General features: G+C 35.9%; 1 protein-coding gene across 3 annotated transcripts in view; it reads left to right on the top strand.

Annotated features, from left to right (window-relative positions):
- The window catches only part of LOC114081183 (uncharacterized), a 220761-nt gene that overhangs the window by 162872 nt on the left and 34919 nt on the right, over positions 1–22970 (top strand). Inside the window, exon 8 of one of the 3 annotated variants that reach the window (XR_011704068.1) lies at positions 5732–5899. Coding sequence is in view for 1 of the 3 variants with exons in the window: in XM_071600482.1 (XP_071456583.1) it covers positions 5732–5818 (87 nt within the window). In the remaining 2 variants the exon portion in view is untranslated. Of the gene's footprint in view, positions 1–5731; positions 7230–22970 lie in introns of those variants that run through there. The other 2 variants (XR_011704070.1, XM_071600482.1) reach the window with 2 other exon arrangements.

The following is a 22970-nucleotide window of genomic DNA, read 5'->3' as shown; positions in this document are numbered from 1 at the left end:
CTTGGTTTCAGAAATTTCAGGAGAGCAATTTGGTATAGTAAAAGGAACATGGGCTCTTTGGCCTGCTACTAGTTTCAAAGCCTTGGATCCCTTTATGCTGCTTAGAAACTAGGAATATTTTATCTTTTGAAGAGTTAATACAAATAGAAGGTGTCACAAACTTAAAACCCATACAGGTCATATTTGTTCCACAGAAGTAGTTTTCTTTGCTCAAAAAATTGAGAAGAGTATTTTAAAAATTCCTTTGCAAGAGAACTGCCTTCTCAAGCACTCTTCACTCCTCTCTCTGGTCTTGAACTCACCTGTATCAGGAGATTTTTTTCCTTGTTCTGGCCCCTGCATATTTGAGTTCAATCTCTTTTTCAGGAAAATTCCAGGATGTGGAAGTGACTAGTAGAAAGCAAGCGCTCGGTGAATATTCTGGTTCTCTGAGGCGTGAGCACTCTGCAAATTGATATATAATATTCTGCAATTTGAATTTCAACTTCCCTTCTCCATTTGTTGGTTCCTCATCTTCTTTCCTCTCCCCATGATGGAATGTCTTGGGTCTTTTTCTTCCCTGATTATACCCTCTCCCTTTGGTGGTTCCATGCTATCTCATGGCCTTTAATATGATCTAACCAGTGATGATTCTAAATGTGTGCATTTGGAACAGAGGAATGTCTGAAAGACCTCTGTTCCATACCTGATTATCTAATAGTGAGGCAAATACATCCGAGTTTGTCCAAATCCTTCCCAATTTGCAAAGGAAAGTCCTCAATTGTGCCTTATTTGATATATTATTTGTTTTGATTTTTTCATTTTTTAATGAAGTATAATCATTTTCATCTTAATTTCAAAAAGTTAAAATGTGTTTGTGAGATCTTCACTTTGTACTTCTGTCTCCCATCTTGGTCTTGTATAGTAATGTGTAAGATGCATGGGCAATATATAGATTTTACTTTTTAACATGTGCTTATAATCAAAATAACCCATGTCTCTTTTATCAACCCTTTTTCTGATGAAATACAACCAATGACTTTCTCTCAAAAAACCATGTAGAATACTTGCTGGTTTAAAAACAATGTACTGAATACAAAAGATGGCTAACTACTTTTGTAGACAGGTAATGATAGGGAACTATTGAAAGCCACTGCTATAGTCAGCCACCTGGTGAACCCCAATTTTGCCATGAATACCACTATGGCTTGCAAAATACATGAAGATAGTTAATGAGGTCCTTAGGAAACACAGGAAGTTGTAGATTAAGTATACATAAAAATATGTAGGAAATAAAAACTAGGAAATCAGATTATGAGTAGATTAGTCTAAATGTTCTTGTTACAGGAGTCTTGTCACTTTCTGTCTGGTATAAATCTATAGATACTTATTTATTGCTTGATAACAATTTAATACAGTAAAGAGACCAAAGGAAGGTCTCATTCATTCAAGGAGATTGTAGGAGATTGATGGGACTTCCTAAACTGTGTCCTAACTGAAGCTATTATGGTTGAGTGTAACCGATCCAACTTATTTCTAATTTCTACTGTATTTTATATTATATAGAAATTTCTGCAAAACAAGTTTCCAAAGTCATTCTTCATAACAAAAGTAAGTATTTTATTAGCCCAGAGGGGAAAATATTGATCTACAAAATTCTCCAGTGAGTTTTGTTCTGAGTTCTGAGTCACTAACTGCCATAGAAAGGGTCTATATGGCTAGAAAATTTAGTTCTGTTAACAGCACCTGAAGTGTTCTTGGTTCTCTCTGTGTTATAGTTGCCAATACCAGTACTGAGAGATTGGTTGCAAATCAATCAAGAGAATTTCTGAGGCTGAGGTTGTGGCTCAGTGATAGAACACTTGCCTAGCAGGTGCAAGAGACTACTAGGTTTGATCCTCAGCACAACATAAAATATATTGTTTGGCTTCAATTTTAGTTCCCCTTGTGTATGTGAGTCAGTGTGTGTGTGTGTGTGTGTGTGTGTGTGTGTGTATATATATATATATATATATATATATATATATATATATATATATATATATATATATATTCACAGGATACAATAGCCTTCATTGATAATTTCCAGTATATTATAACATGAGTGTCCAATTCCCAGGAAGAATCATAATGACACTTTTAAAGAGAATACCAGGAAAAAATGTTATAAAAAATTTTCATTAATTCTGTGAATGAAGGAAGGAAATGGACCTGTGGAGGGAACAGTTGCCTTGGAGCAGGAAGATGGTTCAAATCCTGACCCATGTTCACCAAATTGTAGGCTTTTTCTTACCCTGAAGTTCCTTAGAATGAAGATCTGGAAGAAGGAAGATAGCTCTTGACATTTGAATTGTTGGTTCTTTCTCATAACCAGAGAGAAAAATGCTAATTCTTCAGGAATTGGCCATCTTTTCTGCAGAATTTTAGAGCTGACAGAAGTCTTTTGGATTAGGGATGCATATTTTATTTTTTCTAGATCCAGTTTATTGATTCCTATATCCTGGTATTCCTTCTATTCCACTGAGTTTTTTTCATTATTTTACAATTATTGAGCACCTACCATGTGTGAGACCCCTTGCTTAGGCACTGGGAATATCAGATGGCAAAAATACAGTCTTGTTCTCAAGTAGCTCATAGTGTAATTGGAGTGGAAAGATACCTGCATGGGAGTCTGGACAAATACTAGCACAAGCAGCTTCTCCAGCACTTGAGATACCTTCCCTCCTGGTTGGACACTGTGTTCTGCTGGCTTCCTTCCACATCTCTGGCAGCCTTCCTGGAATTGCTGAAAGCCATGTTTAAATTTAAAACATTATCTATTTTTAGAAAAAAATAGTTCATATTGCTCCTTCATACCTCCTGCTCTTTAGGTATGAATTCCACTTGTCAGAAACTGATGTCTATAGACAATTCTTCCTTGGTAAGGCAAAGTGACAAGCTCTAGTATTTCTTTTCCTATCTGCAAAGTTTTAGCAAGGATGGGTTCTTAAGATGAAGTTACACTAAACTTCTGGATCCACATGATGAAGTAAAATTTAATCCCGGGTTGGGGCACCAATGGCTCATACCTGTAATCCCAGCAATTCGAGGGGCTGAGGCAGGAGGATCTAGAGTTCAAAGTCAGCCTCAGCAAAAGTGAGATGCTAAGCACCTCAGTGAGACTCTGTCTCTAAATAAAATACAAAATAGGGCTGGGGATGTGGCTCAGTGGTTGAGTGCCCCTGAGTTCAATCCTTGGTACCCACTCTCCCATAAAAATAAAATTAACCCGATCTTTCTCCTAACTTGCTATGGGAGAGTGATTTCACCCCCTCAGTGCCTTAGTTTCCTAGTTGCAAAATGGAGACATGATTTGCTAATGTATTCTTTTCCTTTGTTAGAAATCATGAAGTTTTAGAATTATTATACAACCCTGTCATCCTAGGCAATTACTTCTATTACTTTGGTATCCGTCCCTATTCACATACCAACAAGTCCACAATCCACCTGATATCCCATCCAGAAAACTGGAAGCTAATATGGCCACATTGCTGTCTCCAAATGAAGAGCCAATCAGTCATCATGTCCCACCACCTTAATTTCTTTCAATGTATTTTCCCAAGTTAAGCCTCCATGTTCTCTTCCACGAGCTCTCTCCTAACTGGCCTGCTATACATCCTTTGCTTTCTTTCAAGTCCTCCTCCCAAGGGCTGGGTGAGGAGAAAGTAATCTTTTGATGGTCTAAGTTCTATATACTGGTTCTATATACTTGTTTTTGCGGTTGCTGTTGAGTTTAATAATTAATATAGAAGATTCGCAGTTGCTTGTTTTTAATACTTATCCTTTAGCATATATTATGTTCTACATGGAAGTGAGCTCAGAGCTTCCAGTCAGATGGTAGTGTGCTTAAACTATAACACATTCATATGGGGAGCTTAGTCTATGAGTATTTCAGGATTAGGGGAGTTCACTATAGTTACAGTTTATTTCTCCAATTCTGCTGGAACTACATATCCAAGCATTTAAACAGTGACTTACAGTGATTATAAAGATTATAAACAGAACTTGAGTTTCTTTATTTTATTGTTCTATGTGACTACATGGAAACTTTACATGTTTAAAATTTATTACAGAAAAACTTTAAGCTATAATCTCTTTGGGCATGTGCACCTTTTAGTTCACACAAAAATTTAAATAATGTCTTTAATATTGAAAGTATTATAGGTATTGTATCAAAACTAAGCAATTCAAGAACATAATGATTACTGAAAATAATTTACCCCGTTGGCATAACTGCATATTTGGTCTTTGTTCCTTGTTTTGGACACAGAGTTCCTAAACCCTTGGTATTTCCTGAGTGATGAGAGACTTTTATTCTAATAAGATCACTCTTAGTGGGCTCCTAGGTAGCTCTGGGGTGAGAGTTGCTTGTCAAGAAGTTCAAACCTTGGGGCTGGGGATGTGGCTCAAGTGGTAGCGCGCTCGCCTGGCATGCATGCGGCCCGGGTTCGATCCTCAGCACCACATACAAAACAAAGATGTTGTGTCCGCCGATAACTAAAAAATAAATATTAAACTTCTCTCTCTCTCTCTCTCTCCCCCCCCCACTCTCTCGCTCTCTTTAAAAAAAAAAAAAAAAGAAGTTCAAACCTTGACTAAAGGTCTGGAACTTGGAGTTCTACTCTACAATCTCCAGGGAGGGGAGAGGGACTGGAGATTGATTTAATAATTGTTCTTGCTTACATTTAATTGTTCAATTTTGCCTTATGAAAAGTATGATTATGCTCCCTTCTTCACCTTGGCTGCTAGGAAACCCAGATAGAATTTGTGAAATTAATCATCTTATAGGACAGAGGATATTGTGACATATTTTACAAACTAACTTTGGTCTGTTGAAACCCTTATACATTGAGATTCACAGAGTTTCTGGATTATTAAGAAGGCACCCAGAGAGGGTATAGATTGGCTATGGCTCTTCGCATACCTTGCCATATGAATCTTTAACATCTGGCCATTCCTGAGTTTTATCGTTTATAATAACCCAATAGTAGTAAGTAATGTCCTAAGTTCTATGAATTTTTTAGTAAATTATAAATCTTAGAAGGAGGGTTAGTGGGTACCCCAAATTTGTATCCAAATCAGACAGAAGTATGGGTAACCTGATAATGCTATATTTGCAATTGGTGTCTGAAGTGAGATAGTCTTGGGAAATAGCCTTTAAACATATAGAGTCTAATATTGGCTTTGGGTAGTTAGTGTCAATATTGAACTGGATTGTGGGACACTTAGCTGGTATCAGAGAGCTGGAGAATTGGTTGTTGGTGTGGAAAACCTCCATGCATTTGATATTAGCAATGTTACAGGTGAAAAAACAAACAAACAAACAAACAAAAAAAACCCAGCTCATTGTCCAGTAGAGGGTGTTAAAAAAATGATCTCTTGTTAGCTGTCAAGTAACTGACATACTGTCCAGTACCATGGAGCTGTTACCAGCTCTGACTCTTTAGGTGCTCATCTTGCCAGGTTCCCTTCTTCCCTTTGCCATGGGCATGCCCATCTTCCTTAACAGCTCAGTATTTCTTTTCCTGGGGTACTCCTTCCATAGACAGACTCTGAGTTGCCTGAGGGCAGCCACCTTATTTCTACAGCTCAGTAACTTCTGTGGCCTAGGAGAGTTCACCCTGGGAATAGGCACTTCCCCCAAAGTATGTCAATATAAACTCTATAAGGGCTTTGTTGTTTTTTCTCTTTGTTTTTTTTTTTCTGTCTCTAGGGAAACATCCAGATAACTGAGAGCCACTTCCTGGAGAATGACTGGCTGACTGCTCTGGCCTGCCACCAGCCCTGCTGTTGTACATGACACCACTGCCATGATGCTGTTAGGGCTGTGATGGGACATGGGCCGAAGATACTTTTCCTGAAACGTAGGGTTGTTCATCAGGTACTCAGCTCATGTCCCATAAGATGCTTCTACCTCCACCCTGGGAATTGTATGGCTTTCTCTCTATATCTTCCCTCATTCCCCAAAAGACAATATATCATTTACATGGCACTGCATAAAAATGAAATATATTGAATGGGCCCTACACTCACCAGATTTTAAAAAATAACATTAAAGAAAGATAGCTGTTGATAAGTATCACTATAACACATGTTGTATCTGTTTCCAAGCACTATTGCAACAAAGAACCACAAACTGGGTGACTTAAATATCAGAAATACATTATCTCACAGATCTGGGACCAGAACCTGAGATCAAGGTTTTGGCAGGACTGGCCTTTTTGGGGGGCTGTCTGAGTCTCTTCTGTGTCTCCCTCCTAGCTTTTGATGGTTTGCTGGCCAACTTTGATATTCTTTGGCTTATAAAGAATTATCCAGGTCTCTGCCTTCATCCTCACATGATGTTTTCCCTGTGTGTGTATATCTGTATCCAAATATTCTCTTTATATAAAGACACTGATCCTATTGGATTAGGGGCCCACCCTGATCTCACATGACCTCATCTTATCTAATACTAATGCCTGCAGTGACCCCATTTCCAAATAAAGTTCAGGCACTGGGGGTTGGGTTATGGAAATATGAATTTTGGGTGGTCACTAAACAACCCATAACCATATCCCACATAATTATTTAATGTCTGTACATTCAAGTAGGTGTAAAAAAAACTTTATAATTATCTGAGCAAAGAATTTAATACTATTTTACGAATACACTTTTGCAGAATTTAATGTGCTTTTATCTTAGAAATGCAACTGCCAAATTTATTGAAGAAAGACTGTAGATTTTTGTTTTTCTTTTTCTTTGGAAACTTATCAAGAGTGGCTCATGTTTTTAGCAAACCATGTCATTAATATTGTGCATAGTATCTAGGTAGCCAAGATAACTTACTTAAGACAACTTCATTTCTAGAAAAATATCAGACTCCTACTGTTACAGAGCTGAGACCATCTAAGAAACTGAGACAGCATGAAGACCACCTTCAAACACTGATTCTTGCCATCAAGTCAGTAAGATTTCAGACATGTTGCTCAGAGTAATAGTAATGTGTTTATTGAAGGGATAGGAAAAGGGGAACGGGACACTCTTAAGGGAGAGAGTGAGTCGTCTCAGAAGGACAGGTATAGTGTGCCTTTCCTGCACTCCAGTTTTATTGGGGATCCCAGAGAAGTTTCCAGAGAGTCCCTCCCAGGTCCACCTCTTGACTTTTGACTTACAACAAGATGACAAACTTTCAAGTCCCCACTGTTATGGCAACTTTAGGTCATCTTGGCCCAGGCTGAATGGTTTCAATTAGATTCATAACCATATATTCCTACAGATTTTATGGTTAGGAGGAACTAACCTTATCTCTCAGAATTTCAGGATCTGATCACAAAAGTTTCCTCCTTCAGGTTAACTTGGGTTCCTCTTGTCAACATTATCCTGGGCCTGCATTTTTCCTGCAAATAGGTAGTCTACTGGGGAATGCCACATATCCTGTCCACTTAGGCCAGGCAGGGCTTTAGGTAAACTGCTCCTTGGAAAAGAAAGCATGTGAGGGTCAATACAGTGGACCCAGTTTAATAGAATTATTTTCTTAACTCCATGTTCGCACCATCCTCATCTATCTGTCCCCTAACACTACTAATGTAAAAATTATCTGAAAAATGATTTTTATGTTTTTACATAATTGTTCTTTCTGAGGTTGAAAGAGTGGATGACAAAGTGTTCTCAGCCAGGTTTATAGACATTTTCTTCTACAAATATACAATATACATGTGATATGTGTATATACAATATATACATACAGTGTACGTATAAAGTCATGTGTTTGTGGCATCTGAGAGTTACAGAGCATAATCATAGTGTGAAATGCTTTGAAGATTCTACTATTATCTTTTAAAATTCCTATGAAAATTGATAATATTTTGTGAGCCTCACTCTGTCATTCTTATTAAGTTACTAAGGGTTCTGTTGGCTCTGCCTAATTTTGTTCCCAGGGTTTCAGAAGCCCAGCATTTTAATCAAGTCTTCAGTTAAGTGTTTTTAATGTGGGAAATGTTCCTCGGAGTTTAAATACAATCACAGTTTAAAAGACTAAGGTTTAAATTCCTTTTATTTAACATATGTACCCATATGCACGTCAATCTGAAAATTTCTGATAGTAGCTGTCAGAAAGTGTTTTGAATATTTAATGAAGGGTTCTAACTTTCATCTGAGTCCACAGATGAATAATTTAGGAGGACAGAGGCTGTCTGTTCTTTGTTGACTTTCATGGATCAATTGGTGTGCAAATATTGAATTCTTTCCTGCTATAATAACAGGCAAATAGCAGCAAACCTACTTTCCAGAATAGCAAAATTATGGAATACTCAAAGGATTGTGTGCATATGTGTAGAAATCTTTTTTTTTCCAATTCAGAGAAATACAGGACAAGCAGGAGCTCAGTAAAGATTGAATCAAGAATCTAAATTTTTCAGAGCTAGAAGGATCCTTAGTGATTATCTAGCCTATTCCACCTGCTTCTCATCTACCTCTTTTTCAAATAATGATACTTTGGCCTCCAGAGATAAACTGAAATGCTGGTCATTATACATATTCTTGGTTTATTTTGAGGGATCCAAAAAAAAAAAAAAAACAGTGTTCTTGCTGACACGGTGGCACACACCTGTAATCTCAACAACTCTGGAAGCTGAGGCAGGAGGATCACAAGTTTGAGGCTAGTCTGGATAATTTAATGAGACCCTCAGCAACTTAGCAAGATCTTGACTCAAAAAAAAAAAAAAAAAAAAAAAAAAAACTAGGGATGTAGCACTGTAGTAAAAGCACCCCTGGGTTTAATCACCTACCATAAAACAAAAACAAAACAGTGTTCTTACATTTTCATTCAGATTTTGTATTAAGATATCTTTGAGGACTTTATCCGGGAACAACCAGATGGCTGCCAGGAAAGTGTCACTTTCAAGAACTCTTTACCTCCCCACCCCCAGCAGAACTTCATTTATTTGTTTCAAATGTCATAGTTTATTAAATAGCACTAGTTCATTCCTAGTAATTGCATTGTAAATTATCCTCTTAGGAGGACCCATGAGATAAAATTCTCAAAAAATTCAGATCTAGGGATATTTGTCATTTTTTCAGAGTTAATTGTTTAATTTTGCCTTATGAAAAATATGATTATGCTTCCTTCTTTACTTTGGCTGCTAGGAAACCCAGATCGAATTTGTGAAATTAATCATCTTAATAGGACAGAGGATATTGTGACATATTTTACAAACTAACTTTGGTCTTATTTTATTTTTCCAATCTTTTTTCCTTTCTTTAAAATCTCTATTTCTGCCTTTCCTTGTTTTTAATCTTATTAAACTGTAGGTTTTCCTTTTTAAATTTACACAAGATGTTTTTCCTTGAATTTTCTATTCATAGAACACCAAAGTTTGATAGGAACTGAACAGACCAACCTTAGAAATTGTGGTGAGACATGATGGAAAGATAAAGGATCCAATTAAATGTTTTCATTTTAGAATTAAAATAAATTTAGGGGCCCTACTAGGTAGAAAGGATATGAAAATAATGCAGTATTTACATGAGTTCTAAAGTTCCTCAAATGAGAAAATATCATGCTTAATGTGTATTAAAAATATATAGTATACCTTAAAATAAAATATTAAGAGTGAAATTAATCTAAAAGCTTGTGTAGTAATATAATAACCCTGGATGGGGATTATAGGCTCAGATAGGAGTTGAACATTAAGGTCATGGTATGACTCAGACCCAGAGATATCTAATATTTGGTTACCTCCTCCTGTGAGTTTTATAGTCCTTATTAAAAAATATAACATTCCATCTGTATTTTGAACAAGAATTCAGTCTGAGTTATAGCCAATCATTCTGGTTATTAAGGATAATTTTTAGAAAACTGAGGAGGCCCCCCCAAATTTATTTGGAAAGGTAGCTTCAAAATTGTTTGGGATGATTCAGTTTTTTTAATGAGTTAATAAACTTTAATCAGAATTAAGTTTACAAATGTTTATGAGAATCAAATCCATGATATTTATAGTTTGTGTAAAAAGTGGCACATATTTGTGTTTTGGGTGTATATAATATTTAAGAGGATTTGGCTTATTAAAATATTATCCTTGTGATCCTAATGTAAAAGGTATAATTAAATGAATGGTTTTTACTTGTAAGCCAAGGTTTGAGCCATTTGGAGCCCTGGCTTATCTCCTCCTTAATGCCAGACACTACAAACAAGTGACTGATTAGTGCAGCTCAATTACTTGCAAGTAAGCAGGTAAATGCTTCATTTCTGGGTGCTCTTTCCTTCTGGGCACCAGCTATTTCATTGCCCTATGTCCTTCTACACCTATGTGAGTCTCTTTAGTTCCAGATGCCCATGGCCAGTCCTCTCTCCTTTTTAAAACCATGCTTTAAGGGCAACATCACCTTGGGGGACATCCCTCTCCTCCTCCACAGACAAGATGTTCTCCCAGCTTTGCACTCTCTCCCCTGAAATGTGTATGCCTGACCATCACTGGTGGGTTTACACATCCATAAAGGCATAGACTGTCACTTAGGCCCAGCTATGCCTAACAGTTGCTTAATACTTGTTAAATTGAGCTAACCTAATGAGTTCAGTTGAAATAAATTAAATGTACCAACAAGCCAGATAATAGTCTATTCATGACTTCACTAACTCTCATTTGGAGTCTCATAAAAATCATAACAAATCCTGAGGGATTTAAAATATAATCTAGTTTTGTTTCTTTCATTATTTTTGTGTTCTATGAAGAATGCAAATTTGAAGAAAGTCTTCTATAGCCTAAATAGCACACAAAAGCCACTAACTGATTCTTGGGAAAACCCTTTATTTTCAGTTGAATAAACTGAAGATTTTTTAAATATAAAAATATGTGTTTGATTTCTCTTGAAAAAGTAAGACCAGCCACAAAGGTTTCCATTCTTTAAAAAATGCCAATTTTCTGGGGACCCTCTCCAATTTATCACAATCCTTGCCACCCCTTACAGTTTCTTTGATTCAGAAACTAAGTATCAAGATGGCATTGAAATCCAGAAAGTATGGCTCTGTAGATGGTAGCACACCTAGCCTTCTTGCTTCATTTATGTTAACTTGCCTATTGCTGAAAGCAATTAAACTTGAGGACCTCACTTTTGCAATAAATGTATTTTAATGAAGTATCATGGGAAAAACACTGTTTACAAATCAAACTCCATATGTATATAACTTACTGTTGAGAAGAATCTATTGTAAATGTAAACTAATTCTTTTGGGCATCAAATAAGCACACTTGTGCATATTTCTATTGCCTTGACAAGAGCTACTTGTTAACTTGTTATATGATTCTGAGAGCTCAATTTGTTGTATTAAAATTCCGTAAAAATTTATGCTTTTTATTATTATGACATTTACTTTTACTTTTGAGCTCAGTGTGATTGTTCTTCCTTTGCAAGAAATGTGTTTAAGATTATAGCCCTTATAGAAATTTTATCATAAAAATAAAATCATTGCCAAAACAAGTTTAAGACTGAGCAACATCAAAAATTTTGGCTAGAGACATGGTGAGTTCATTAGAGCTATAGATCCCAACATTCTTTCTCCCTAGAGAGTTTTCCTTTTTGTTTATTTTTAAAAGTTTTATTGGCATATAATTTTCATATAACTTTTACCAAGGGTAAATGTACAATTCAATGATTTTGAATTTCAGAACATTTACTTCATCCCAAAAAGTTCCTTTGTGCTCATTTGCAGTATTATTTCGGTTCCCACCTTCAGCCCTAGGCAAGCTTGAGCCAGGAATATCATTGCCCCACTTATGACCTCAACCTCAACCTTATAGAATTATTGGCCCTCCCTGCTTACTCATCATCAAGATCATCAGTTCCACAGATAATGCCCCTGGGTGTGGGTGTCTCCACCACACCAAATAGAGTAGCAGCCTGGCGTTACAGCCTTTCCCCAGCCCTGGCAAAACTCCTGTGTTTATGAGCTGGAGGACAGGGAAAAAGAGGGTTTGCAGCAGCCCCAGGCAAGAGTGTCTCATTCCTATTGGCTTATTTGAAATTTGACTGTTTAAAAAGCATAAATGGGGTTGGGTCTGTAGCTCAGTGGCAGAGCACTTACCTAGCATGCATGAGGCACTGGGTTTGATCCTCAGCACCACATAAAAATAAAAAAAATAAAATAAAGGCATTCTGTTCATCTACAACTACAAAAATAAATAAATACAAGCTTAAATGTTCCTCAAATTATTGTTTGTAGTTGTTTTAAGGAAAAGGATTTTTTGACATCCTCACTCAGCCATAGTCAGAAGTCTAATGTTTTTATATATTTTTTTCACTCTTAATTTCAGCCTTAATGTTTTCTGGTTTCTTTCCCAAGGATGTTAATGGAAACTGATTGGATCTTTGTGCTCCATATTCTATTGCTTTTCCTAGTACTAGTGATTGAACTCTGGGGCACCTGAACACTGAGCCACATCCCCAGCTCTATTTTTTGTATTTTATTTAGAGACAGGGTCTCACTGAGTTGCTCCTCGCCATTGCTGAGGCTGGCTTTGAACCCAGGATCCTCCTGTCTCAGCCTCCTGAGCTGCTGGGATTATAGGCATGGGCCAAAACCGCAGGCCATGGCTTTAAGGTTTTGATGTCCCAAAGTCATTTATCCAGTCCAAAACAACTTCAATGAGATGCTAACAACTGAGTGAGTGTCTTTCCAGCTATACACTTTGAATCAGCATATAACTACCTTAGTGATAGAAGTGAAGCCTGCAATCTTCAGTCTCTGAAGCGGATTGTTTCCTGCTTCTGCTCTACCTACAGGCCTTGACTTCACAAGACACATGCACTATTGCAATGCATGGAGCCCTTGATCTCATGGCTTAGGAAGCAGGCCTCTTATGATGATCATTTTGTCTGTGCTGCTGTCTTTCAAAGAACTATATATAAACTCAGCAATGATCATCTTAGTATGAACCAGCTATATCACTGTTAGGACTAATTCCTCCCAGTGATTAAAAAACACCATTGATAGTGTTTATTTATATTCTTAGTTTCTACTACTAGTATTTTAAAGTAGGAGGGGGAAATTAACAGCCAATATTTAGTATTTTAGAAATTAACAACCAGTTTTTAGTACGTGGATCAATACTAAAAATATCCAAATACCAATTGAAATGATACAACATTTTCATGTTCAGAGGGAAACTTTTTCTGTGACTTTTGAGATTATTTTTGCATAAATTTCAGAAAAAATATATTTCCTATTTTAATTTATATACAAAGAAATAACTGGGAAGAATGTGTGCTAGAGTTACAAATCTCAATTTCTAATGTACACGGCTCCTTAAAACTGAACAAATTCCCTGGTGATCCTGTTAAAATGCACATCTTGCATTTCTAATAAGCTCTCTAGTGAGACTGATACTGCTTTTATGAACAGTAAGGTGTAGAAGTTCTGGTGTGCTGTTTCATAATTTGAAGATCAAATCACCCACATTTCAATTACCATTCAGGACCACTCAAACTGGGAAAATTCTGCAACATTACCATTTCCAGCTCACTGAGAGCCTTGTGTTTTGTGACCCATGCCCTCAAAGCAGAAACTGTCACCAAATGATCGCTCTGACAATAATTGTGTGTCATTTCATGTTCAAATACCCATGCTTTCTTTTTTATCTGGGAGGAGACTGTTAGAATAAGGAGGTGGCAACCATAGATAAGTTTTTTATTTTCATGATACGAATCATAAATTTTAAAAACCGATCCTAAAGGTTTGAATTGGGGTTTATTGCAGATGATTTCTTAAAAATCCACAGACATTCCTTTGAGACCTTGGATGGAGCAAGAAGTCACAAAGCTCCACAGGTAGATTTCTGAAAGTAATGCTGTTTTTCAAATAGAAAAATAGCTAAGTATGTGTTTGGGGTCTTGGGAAAAGAGAATGAGTGATCTGCTCATAAGTAAGTTGACTCTGCTCTACAAGAGCTGAATTGTTGATGCTTTAGCATTTAATAAAAATTATTCTATTGCTTTGAAAAACATGTTGTGGAAGATCTTTCAAAATAGATTCCATTGTAGTCCTTTGTTTGCCAATTTGGACATTTTTATTGTGTCGAATTTAAGTTGGAGTTGATTTTCAGGGTAAGATGCTTTTATCCAGCCCTGCCTGCTTGACATCAACTATTTCCTAGACCCCTCCCCCAGCATACTTGCTTCTTTAAAAAAAAATAGATGGGGACACACTTTTATTTTATTCAGTTATTTATTTGCAGTGCTGAGAATCAAACCCAGTGCCTCACACATGCTAGGCAAATGCTCTACTACTGAGCCACAACTCCAGCTCCTACTTGTTCTTTATTATAATATTTTCTTTGGAGAACTAGCTTCATTATTGACAATTTCAATTTATGAGCTATGTTGTGGCTAAGGATTGCCAGGCATTTAGCTGGAAATACACAGAAAAGCAGAGTTGGAACCTCACATAAAATAAAGATAATGGCAGTGTTTTCAGTGATAGAGCCATCTGAAACTAGCCTCCAAGAATTATTTGATCAATGGAGAAAGGTAGAAAGGCAACATACTCAGGAAACCTTAAAAACAAGGTGTTTGGAAAACCACAAATTAATTAAAATATCACCAATGCCATTTCTGTAGGCTTGGACTAAAATTTGCAGTTGTTATTTAATTTCTCCTGCTACATGGCATTTGTAAAACAAGTACTGTGAGTTAAAATGGTAAGCTCCTTTTGAGGATTATAATTTTGTATGTTTTCTACCAAAGAAGTCAGTCTTTGAAGTATCTTTTGTTATTTTTATTTTTTAGGTGCATAACAGTTAAAATGGTAAGCTCCTTTCGAGGATTATAATTTTGTATGTTTTCTACCAAAGAAGTCAGTCTTTGAAGTATCTTTTTTTATTTTTATTTTTTAGGTGCATAACAGTTTATTGCCAACTTAACTTGTAGACTTCTAACCCCCTTCCTCTTGCCCTTTCTTCCTCTTGATTTTTCTGCTTTGAGATCATTCCTTTGAGATCACTTCATGTATTAAAAATCCCCTGTGGTTGCTGCACTGTGTCTTACTGAACGTCCGTCCAGTCTCCTCTTTCTGGTCCCATATTCGGCTTGAATGAACTTTTCATGCCTTTCCATGTCACATTGATGAAACAACTTCCAGTGCTCCCGCCCTAGTAGATCCAGCTCCTGACTTCAGTCAGCAAGCTTCTCCATAATGATCTGTAAAATTTACTTGTTCACAGCAGGAAACTTTTTGCTATTGTCCTGATGCCCCTGGCTCTTTAAGCATCTTTCTCAAAACTGACCATTCTCCTGTTTTCTGTATGCCAAAAGATAGCCCATTATTATAGGAAATCTCACTTTAAGACAGACCCACTGTAATGTTTTATAGATAAATCTTTAATAAAAACATTTCACAACCCTTAACTCCCTTTTCCAACTCAATCAGTTCTGATGATTTAGTATCTTTTTATTACATTGACTATCTTACTCATTTTTTACCCAGTGACTGTGTTCTTTTAAAATATGTATTATCAATATATAAACCAACAACTCCCCAAACAATATATTAGTATTGCAACAAAAATAGCAATACCAATGAATACCACAAACTGAAGAGAACCAATACAGGGTAAATATATGTATACAAAACCGTGTGAGTGGGTTTAAGTAAGTGAAGGAAAGTTTGTTAAATATATTTTTTTAGGATGGGACAACATTTCAACAAGACATGGATATATATTTTCTCATATTTCATAATCTATCCATATAGATTAATGAATTAAATATAAAAAACTAAAGTATAATAAAAATTGACAGACCATTTATTTATTCTATATATGGAAGAAAAATAACTTCACTTTTGAAGAAATAAATCATAATGGGATTATTGATACCTTTAAGAAAAGACACGCTTAAATTTCTGTATTATGAAAGAAGACCCATAGTGCTGATCTATACAATATTTTTTAAATATAATATTTATAGGGGCTGCAGTTGTGGCTCAGTGATAGAGCGCTCGCCTAGCACATGCGCGGCCCTGGGTTTGATCCTCAGCACCACATAAAAAAAAATAAATAAAATAAAGATATTGTGTCCAAACACAACAACTAATAATAATAATAATAATGATAATAATAAAAATTTATAAAGAAGATACTCAAAATTTAAAGTATAAGTATAAAAGAGCATATGAACGCATCTCCTTAGATTATAAATTCTACAAGGACAAGGACATTTCCTGTGTTTAACACATAATAAGTATGTAATAAATATTGAGTGATTAAATGAATATGTGAAAACAATTAGAAAACAGAATTTTTTAAAAGTTAATAATTGTAAGAATAATTATATTAAATAACCCTGAACAACTAAAATAATTTTTAAATGATAACTAAAATAGTTTTTGAATTATATAATACAGTACCACCAAGATTGTAGAACTGGTGTACTTTCCTTGTAGTGGCTCTTTAAATTGGTTGGTACCTTTTGGAATGCAATATGACAATTTGTATGTACATATATATGTGTATGTATCTCTGTATATGTACATGAATATAAATATGTATACAAAAATTATATATATATATATATATATATATACACACACACACATATATACAAGCATGTATATACATAATTTTTTATATTCTTTTGAGCCTAGTTGTGTGTATACATATATATGTGTATATGTGTGTGTATATATATATATATATATATATATATATATATATATATATATATATACAAAAATATATATTACATATTTTACATTCTCATGAGCCTAGGAAAGCTATTGGTTTCCCTGTGAAATTATAGTAATTACTTATTAACTAGCAAGCTCTCCTCTGCCAGTATTGACACACTCACTAATGAATATTTATGAGAATGCGAAGTGCAATTTCAGATGAGAGTACAGGAGGGACTTGGAAGGAATGCTTTTGAAGCTTTGTGTACTCTAATATTCCTGTACTAGTACTAGTTTGAGCTAATCTACTAGTACTAGTTCCTGGACACCAGAAGGAGGCTTAGAGATGTTCAGGTTGTGTTTGCATCAATAACAGATGGGAGCATTTTCAAGTGGATTTACTGGTGGTTATCCATTAGGGAATTATTTGCAACATTGAAGATAGTAACTATATTTATTTTTATGTCTTGGATTTATATGTGTTTAAAAAATAACTAATTTATTGGAATAAAATTTACAATCTTACAACAGTTTTTTTCTTGGGGGCATGTACCAGGGATTGAATTCACAGGCACTCAACCACTAAACCACATCCCCAACCTTTTTTTTTGTATTTTATTTAGAGACAGGGTCTCATTGAATTGCTTAGTGACTCGCCAGTTGCTAAGGCTGGCTTTGAACTCTAAATTCTCCCATCTCAAGCCTCTCAAGCTACAGGGATTATTGGCATACACCACTGTGCCCAGCTAGAACTTGTTTCTTGACTGTCATTATTCACATATGTAATGTATTGGTAGAGCACAATTTATGTATAGGATCCCGTATTAGCACCACACTGAGCCATAATGATCTGGAAGCAAAAAGAGAACATCAGCAACACTGGCTTTGTTTTTAATTGATTTTTTGACACTTTGCTCATCATAGATTTTGTTTGCAAAAATTTATGTTATTAAAATATCACGCTAAATGTTTTTTATATTGATGACTGAGATGTTTGCTGTCCCCTTCATTTTTGAATCCCTAAGGAGTTTCTTACTTGTTTTCACCTTTCACCTAGTCCCAGCTCTGACCTACTGTTCTTAGAGTTTTTTAGGTAAAAGGTCTAGAAAACTGAGTGGCATTTTATTTGTGGAGAAACTGAGTCATGGTTATAACATTTGATGTAGACATTCAGTGACTAATTGGGAATCCAAAGAATAACTCCTCCTATTTAAAAAAATAATCAAATCAGTAAGTAACTCCCTTGTTACATATTTACTAAGATTTGAATCTTTTAGTTTAATTATTATTTTATATATTTGATTAGAAAATTTTACTATTTCCAACTTTTTCACTATTGTCTCTCTAATTTTTAAACAATGACACAGTGGGCAAAATTTTCCTAATCACTAGGTCACTAGCAGTTTAATCCCTATCACTGGCCTTTCAGTATTTTGTGGACAGGAGAAATACTCTTCAAGCCATGTTGGGAACTGATCTTACACTGGAGTGAAATTTTCACACAATCCCTTGTTTCCTCTTGAAGAGATTAGAGATGTGACACAAAAATCCACCCCCAGCCCCCACCTCACCTCTCCCTGTTCTTAGAGCTTTTCAATTTGAAGGTGAGATACTCAGAAGAGCAGGAGGGTTATGAGAATTTCAGTTCATTGAAATGTTTGTCAATCCATTGGAAGAATACACATCCTGAAACTATTATTGGCAAAGCAAACAGTGAGTGACATTCAGAGTTTATGCTGTTTGCTCTCTGATACTGCTGGAATGAGTTGACGTCACACACAGGAGTTACCAAGAAGTAGCTTTCTCTGAGCTGGCCAATAACTGCTGCTCTTCAATTAATTAATAGTGAAGTAAAATCTTCATTATAGCTCAGGTCAGTACAGAAGAAGGAAACATACAAATGAGAATAGAACATTATTTTAATCTACTATTTCCCAAAGTCATCTCTTGAGAATAGTTACAAAATTGGTTGTCTGTGGAAACATATCCAGAAATACTATATACTAATGCTCATTTTGGAGATGAAATGTTCATTAACATCTGAAAAACTCAGAAATTCTGCAGGGGAAAAAAAACAATATTCAGGTAGAGTTTGGTTTAATCCAGTTTTGCCCAAATTTTGTAATGGAACCTTTAATACTGCTGTGAAACAAATTGCCCCAAGGCGTTGAGTCAATGATAATTTTCTTATCTCTCAGATTTTTGGGGTAAGGAATTTGGGAAGAATTCACCAGCTCCTTTTGAGTCAGGGTCCTTCATGCCACTGTAGTCAGGAGAAGACAGGAGCAGCTGTGGACTGGATGGGCATCTCTCTTCCTTTCAGCTTAGAGCTTCTCTTTGTGGTCTCTATGCCACTAGACTGAATTTCCTCACAGCATGGCTTTCTGCAGGCACTAAGTCTACTGTATGGTAGCTCAGAGTTCTGATCAAGTATTGTAACTCGTTGGGTGGCAGCTGTAGCCACTTCTCTGACATAACCTTGGAATATGCAGCATTATTTTTACTGCATTCTGTTACTTACAATTGAGCCAGGAGCCTACTTAGATTCACAGCAGGGGAATTCAATTTCATATCTTGAAAAGGGAGTGGCAAAATTTAGAAGGGTATGCAGGACAAGAAATAGTGTTACTATCATTTTTGGAAAATAACTTCTACCACAGAACCTTCTTTTCCTGTGCAATCTATTCAAATTGATTCTATGAAACATACTTTGAGGATATTGCCGTGGACAGTTACCACTAGAGCTGCTTCTAAGTAGAAAAATCACATTTACTTTCATTTCTTCCTACAGAAATGTAGGATCTTCTCTTACAATGACTATAGTCAACCAACATTCAACATTAGCCATGACAGGTTATTTTAAATTGACACTACAATTGTTACAGAATCTTGAAATATAGTTTATGCTTATCACGATGTCAAACCCATGGTAGTTACTGGACCAATGGTTATATCCTAATATTTATTATATTAATAAAGAAGCATATATATTACAGTGCCACAATTTTTAAAAATTTTGTAAGTATTCATCAATATAATTGGTTTCCTTTGTAATTTATACGTTATATTTTGTTGATTTATAGAAATTATTCTGACATAGGTCAACAGGTTTCATCAAAGTCCATGGCACAAACAGGAATAAAACCCTTCAGTAAATCAGCAGGCTGTTCTGTGAATCTGTGTCCTATTTCTGTATCCTCTTAGCCCAGGATATCCCATTAATGAAAATGTATGATATATCCAAAGAAAATTAAATTTTATAATTTTTATTAAAAAATATTTATATGATACTGGTGTTGTTAGTCAATAGAAAATATCTAGTAATGTTGGTTATCTGAATTCTAGGAGGCTGAGAGTTGCTTCCAGGTCAGTAGCAGCTACTGGGAACCCTCCCAGCGGGTGTATGAAGGTGCAGGTTTAGTGCACCAACTTCAGGCTTTATTGCTGATGAATTAGGAATGGGAGTGGAAAGTACGAGCCACATCTGAGGCAGGGGAAACTATATGTGCAGTTTTCTGTCCTTTCATTAAATGCCTCCAAGGGAAACCTAGGAGGCAGAAGCTTTAGTCTGCTCAGGCTGCTAGAATAAAACACCAGAAGCTGGGGGCTTAAATAACAAAGTTATTTGTCACAGTTCTGGAGGCTGGGAGGCCTAAGATAATACGCAAGCTGATTTGGTTTCTCAGGAAGGCTCTTTTCCTGGCTGGCAAAGGATGGCCTTCTTGCTCTGTCTTCACATGGTAGAGAGAGAAAGAGGGAGCTCTTTCTCTTGCAGGGCGCTAATCCCATCACCAGGGCTTAATCCTAATGACTTAATTACCTCCCAAAGGTCCACCCCACCATTATGTTGGCATTAGAGGCTTCAACGTGTGAATCGGGAGGTACAAACATTCAGTCCATAACAGTGTTTTACAGTTATTCTCCTATATGTGAAAAAATGAAGGACCTAACTGCTAAGCAACTTGCTGAAGCCACACATCAGAGGTGGAAGCCCAGGATCAACTCAGCTCCATGGGCATCCAGATCCCAGATCCTAGGTTCTTCACTCAGCATTTCTGACTTGTGTCCCCACAACTATATCATGGATGTTAATACATGTTATGTGAAAAGTTAAACCTGAGAGGGGGACACAAAACCTTGGCAAATTTTGAGTTGAGCAACACTGAATCAATTTCCTTTACTGCAAGATTTCTTAGAGACTTCGACATCTTTTTCTTATTTACAAATTTATTTTATTTTTTATAAGATTTTTTGGTAAGGGGGTACTAGGGATTAAACCCAGAGACATTTTTGCCACTGAGTTACAACCCCAACCCTTTTTAGTTTTTATTTTTAAGACAGGATTTTAAACATTGCTTAAGACCTTGCTAAGTTGCTGATGTTTGCCTTAAACTTGTGATCCTCCTGCCTCAGCCTTTTTACAAGATCCTTTTTATTGGTGCATTATAATTGTACAGTATAGTGGCCTTTGTTGTTACATATTTGTACATGCACATAACATACCTTGGTGAATTTTATCTCCCCGTATCTGTCCTTTACCCTTCCTCTCACACCATGATCCCCTTCCTCTCCTGGTATCCCTTTTATTTTCATGAGATCATCTTCCTTTTTTTGTTCTAGCTTTCACATCTGAGAAAAAGTTACACCATTTGACTTTCTGTGTCTGGTTTATTTTGGCTTAACATAATAATCTCAAATTCTATCTATTATCTAGCAAGTGATATTATTCTCTTCTTTGTGGCTGAGTAAAACTCTATTGTGTGTATGTTAGGGTGGAGTTCAAGGACATCAAGGTGGTGGAGAGAGGGTATTAGAAAGAATCCACTAGAGGACAAGGCAAGGAGACAAGGAGATGAGACCAGTCTCTAGTTTTGAGTAAATGTTGACAGGTTCCAGAATTTTACTGACTCACAGCAAGGCTTGGGAAGTGGGAGGATGGTTTGAAGTTCTCAAAAACTGCAGTGTTTCTCTCTGCCCCAAGACCTTTGGTTTATTCCTTTTAGGTAAAGGAGGTATTTGGCATTCACCTGTGCCTCTTTATATTTGGTTGCATCTGGAGTATAGCTTTCTGTTTATTAAAGAATTTTGTATATATTATTATAACTTCAGGAAAGGAGAATCACTGGCTGCTTTATTTACCATCCTGACTCTGAAATCTCCCAAACAATTATTTCTGACTAAATAATAGAATGGTAATGAACTTCACAGATAATTTTTCTCTTATAAAGGTAACATCTCAAGGAATGTTTGAAACATGTAATGTGACATAGTCAGAATGATAGGTAGCAGACAGACATAAGCAGTATGGCTGGGATTGGAGGGATGGTTCTGTAGTCTAAGCCTGCTGTGCTGACCTCCCACATGATGTTTTTCATTTTATTTTTAGTGCACTATAGTTATAAGCAATAGTGGTTTTTTTTTACACAAATACACATAATAGTTTCCTCCATTTCAACAGATAAATGGATAAGATAATGCTAAATGAAGTTAGCCAATCCCCTCCCCCCAAAAAAACAAACAAACAAAAAAAAAAACAAAACAAAACAAATGCTGAATGTTTTCCCTGATATACAGAGGCTAACTCATGGGGAGTAATATATACAGGTAAAGAGAGGGAGCATGGGAGGAATAGATGAATTCTAGATAGGGAGGGGGCAAGGGATTAACAAGGGCGATGGAATGTGATAGACATCATTATCCAAAGTACATGTATGAAGACACAAATTGGTGTCAACATACTTTATATACAACCAGAGATATGAAAAATTGTGCTGTATACATGTAATAAGAATTGTAATGCATTCCACTGTCATTTTTTAAAGCAATAAAAAAAAAGAAATGTGGTATATATACATAATGGAGTTCTACTCAGCCATAAAGAAGAATAAAATCATGTTATCTGCTGGCAAATGGATGGAACTGGAGAATATCATATTAAATGAAATAAGCCATATTCAGAAAGTCAAGGGTTTAGAATTACCATATGATCCAGTATTTCAACTTCTGGGTATATACCCTAAATAATTAAAAACAGAAATTCAAACAGATATTAGTATACTCATGTTCATAGCAGCCATACTCACAACAGCCAAAAGATGAATGCAACTGAAGCATTCACTGGCAGATGAAAAGATAAACAAAATGGGGTTTGCACATACAATGGAATATTATGTAGCTTTGAAAAGAATGTGAATTCTAACACACACACAACAACACAGATGAAGCTTGGATGTTATGTGAAATGAAATAAACTGGTCACAAAAGGACAAGGACTATATGATTCTGTTTATGTGAGATACCTGGAATAATCAGA

Source organism: Marmota flaviventris, chromosome 13 (assembly GCF_047511675.1).
Source record: "Marmota flaviventris isolate mMarFla1 chromosome 13, mMarFla1.hap1, whole genome shotgun sequence".
Lineage (NCBI taxonomy): Eukaryota > Metazoa > Chordata > Mammalia > Rodentia > Sciuridae > Marmota > Marmota flaviventris.
The sequence above is the reverse complement of the archived record's forward strand: the minus strand, read 5'-3'. Positions and strand labels throughout refer to the sequence as shown.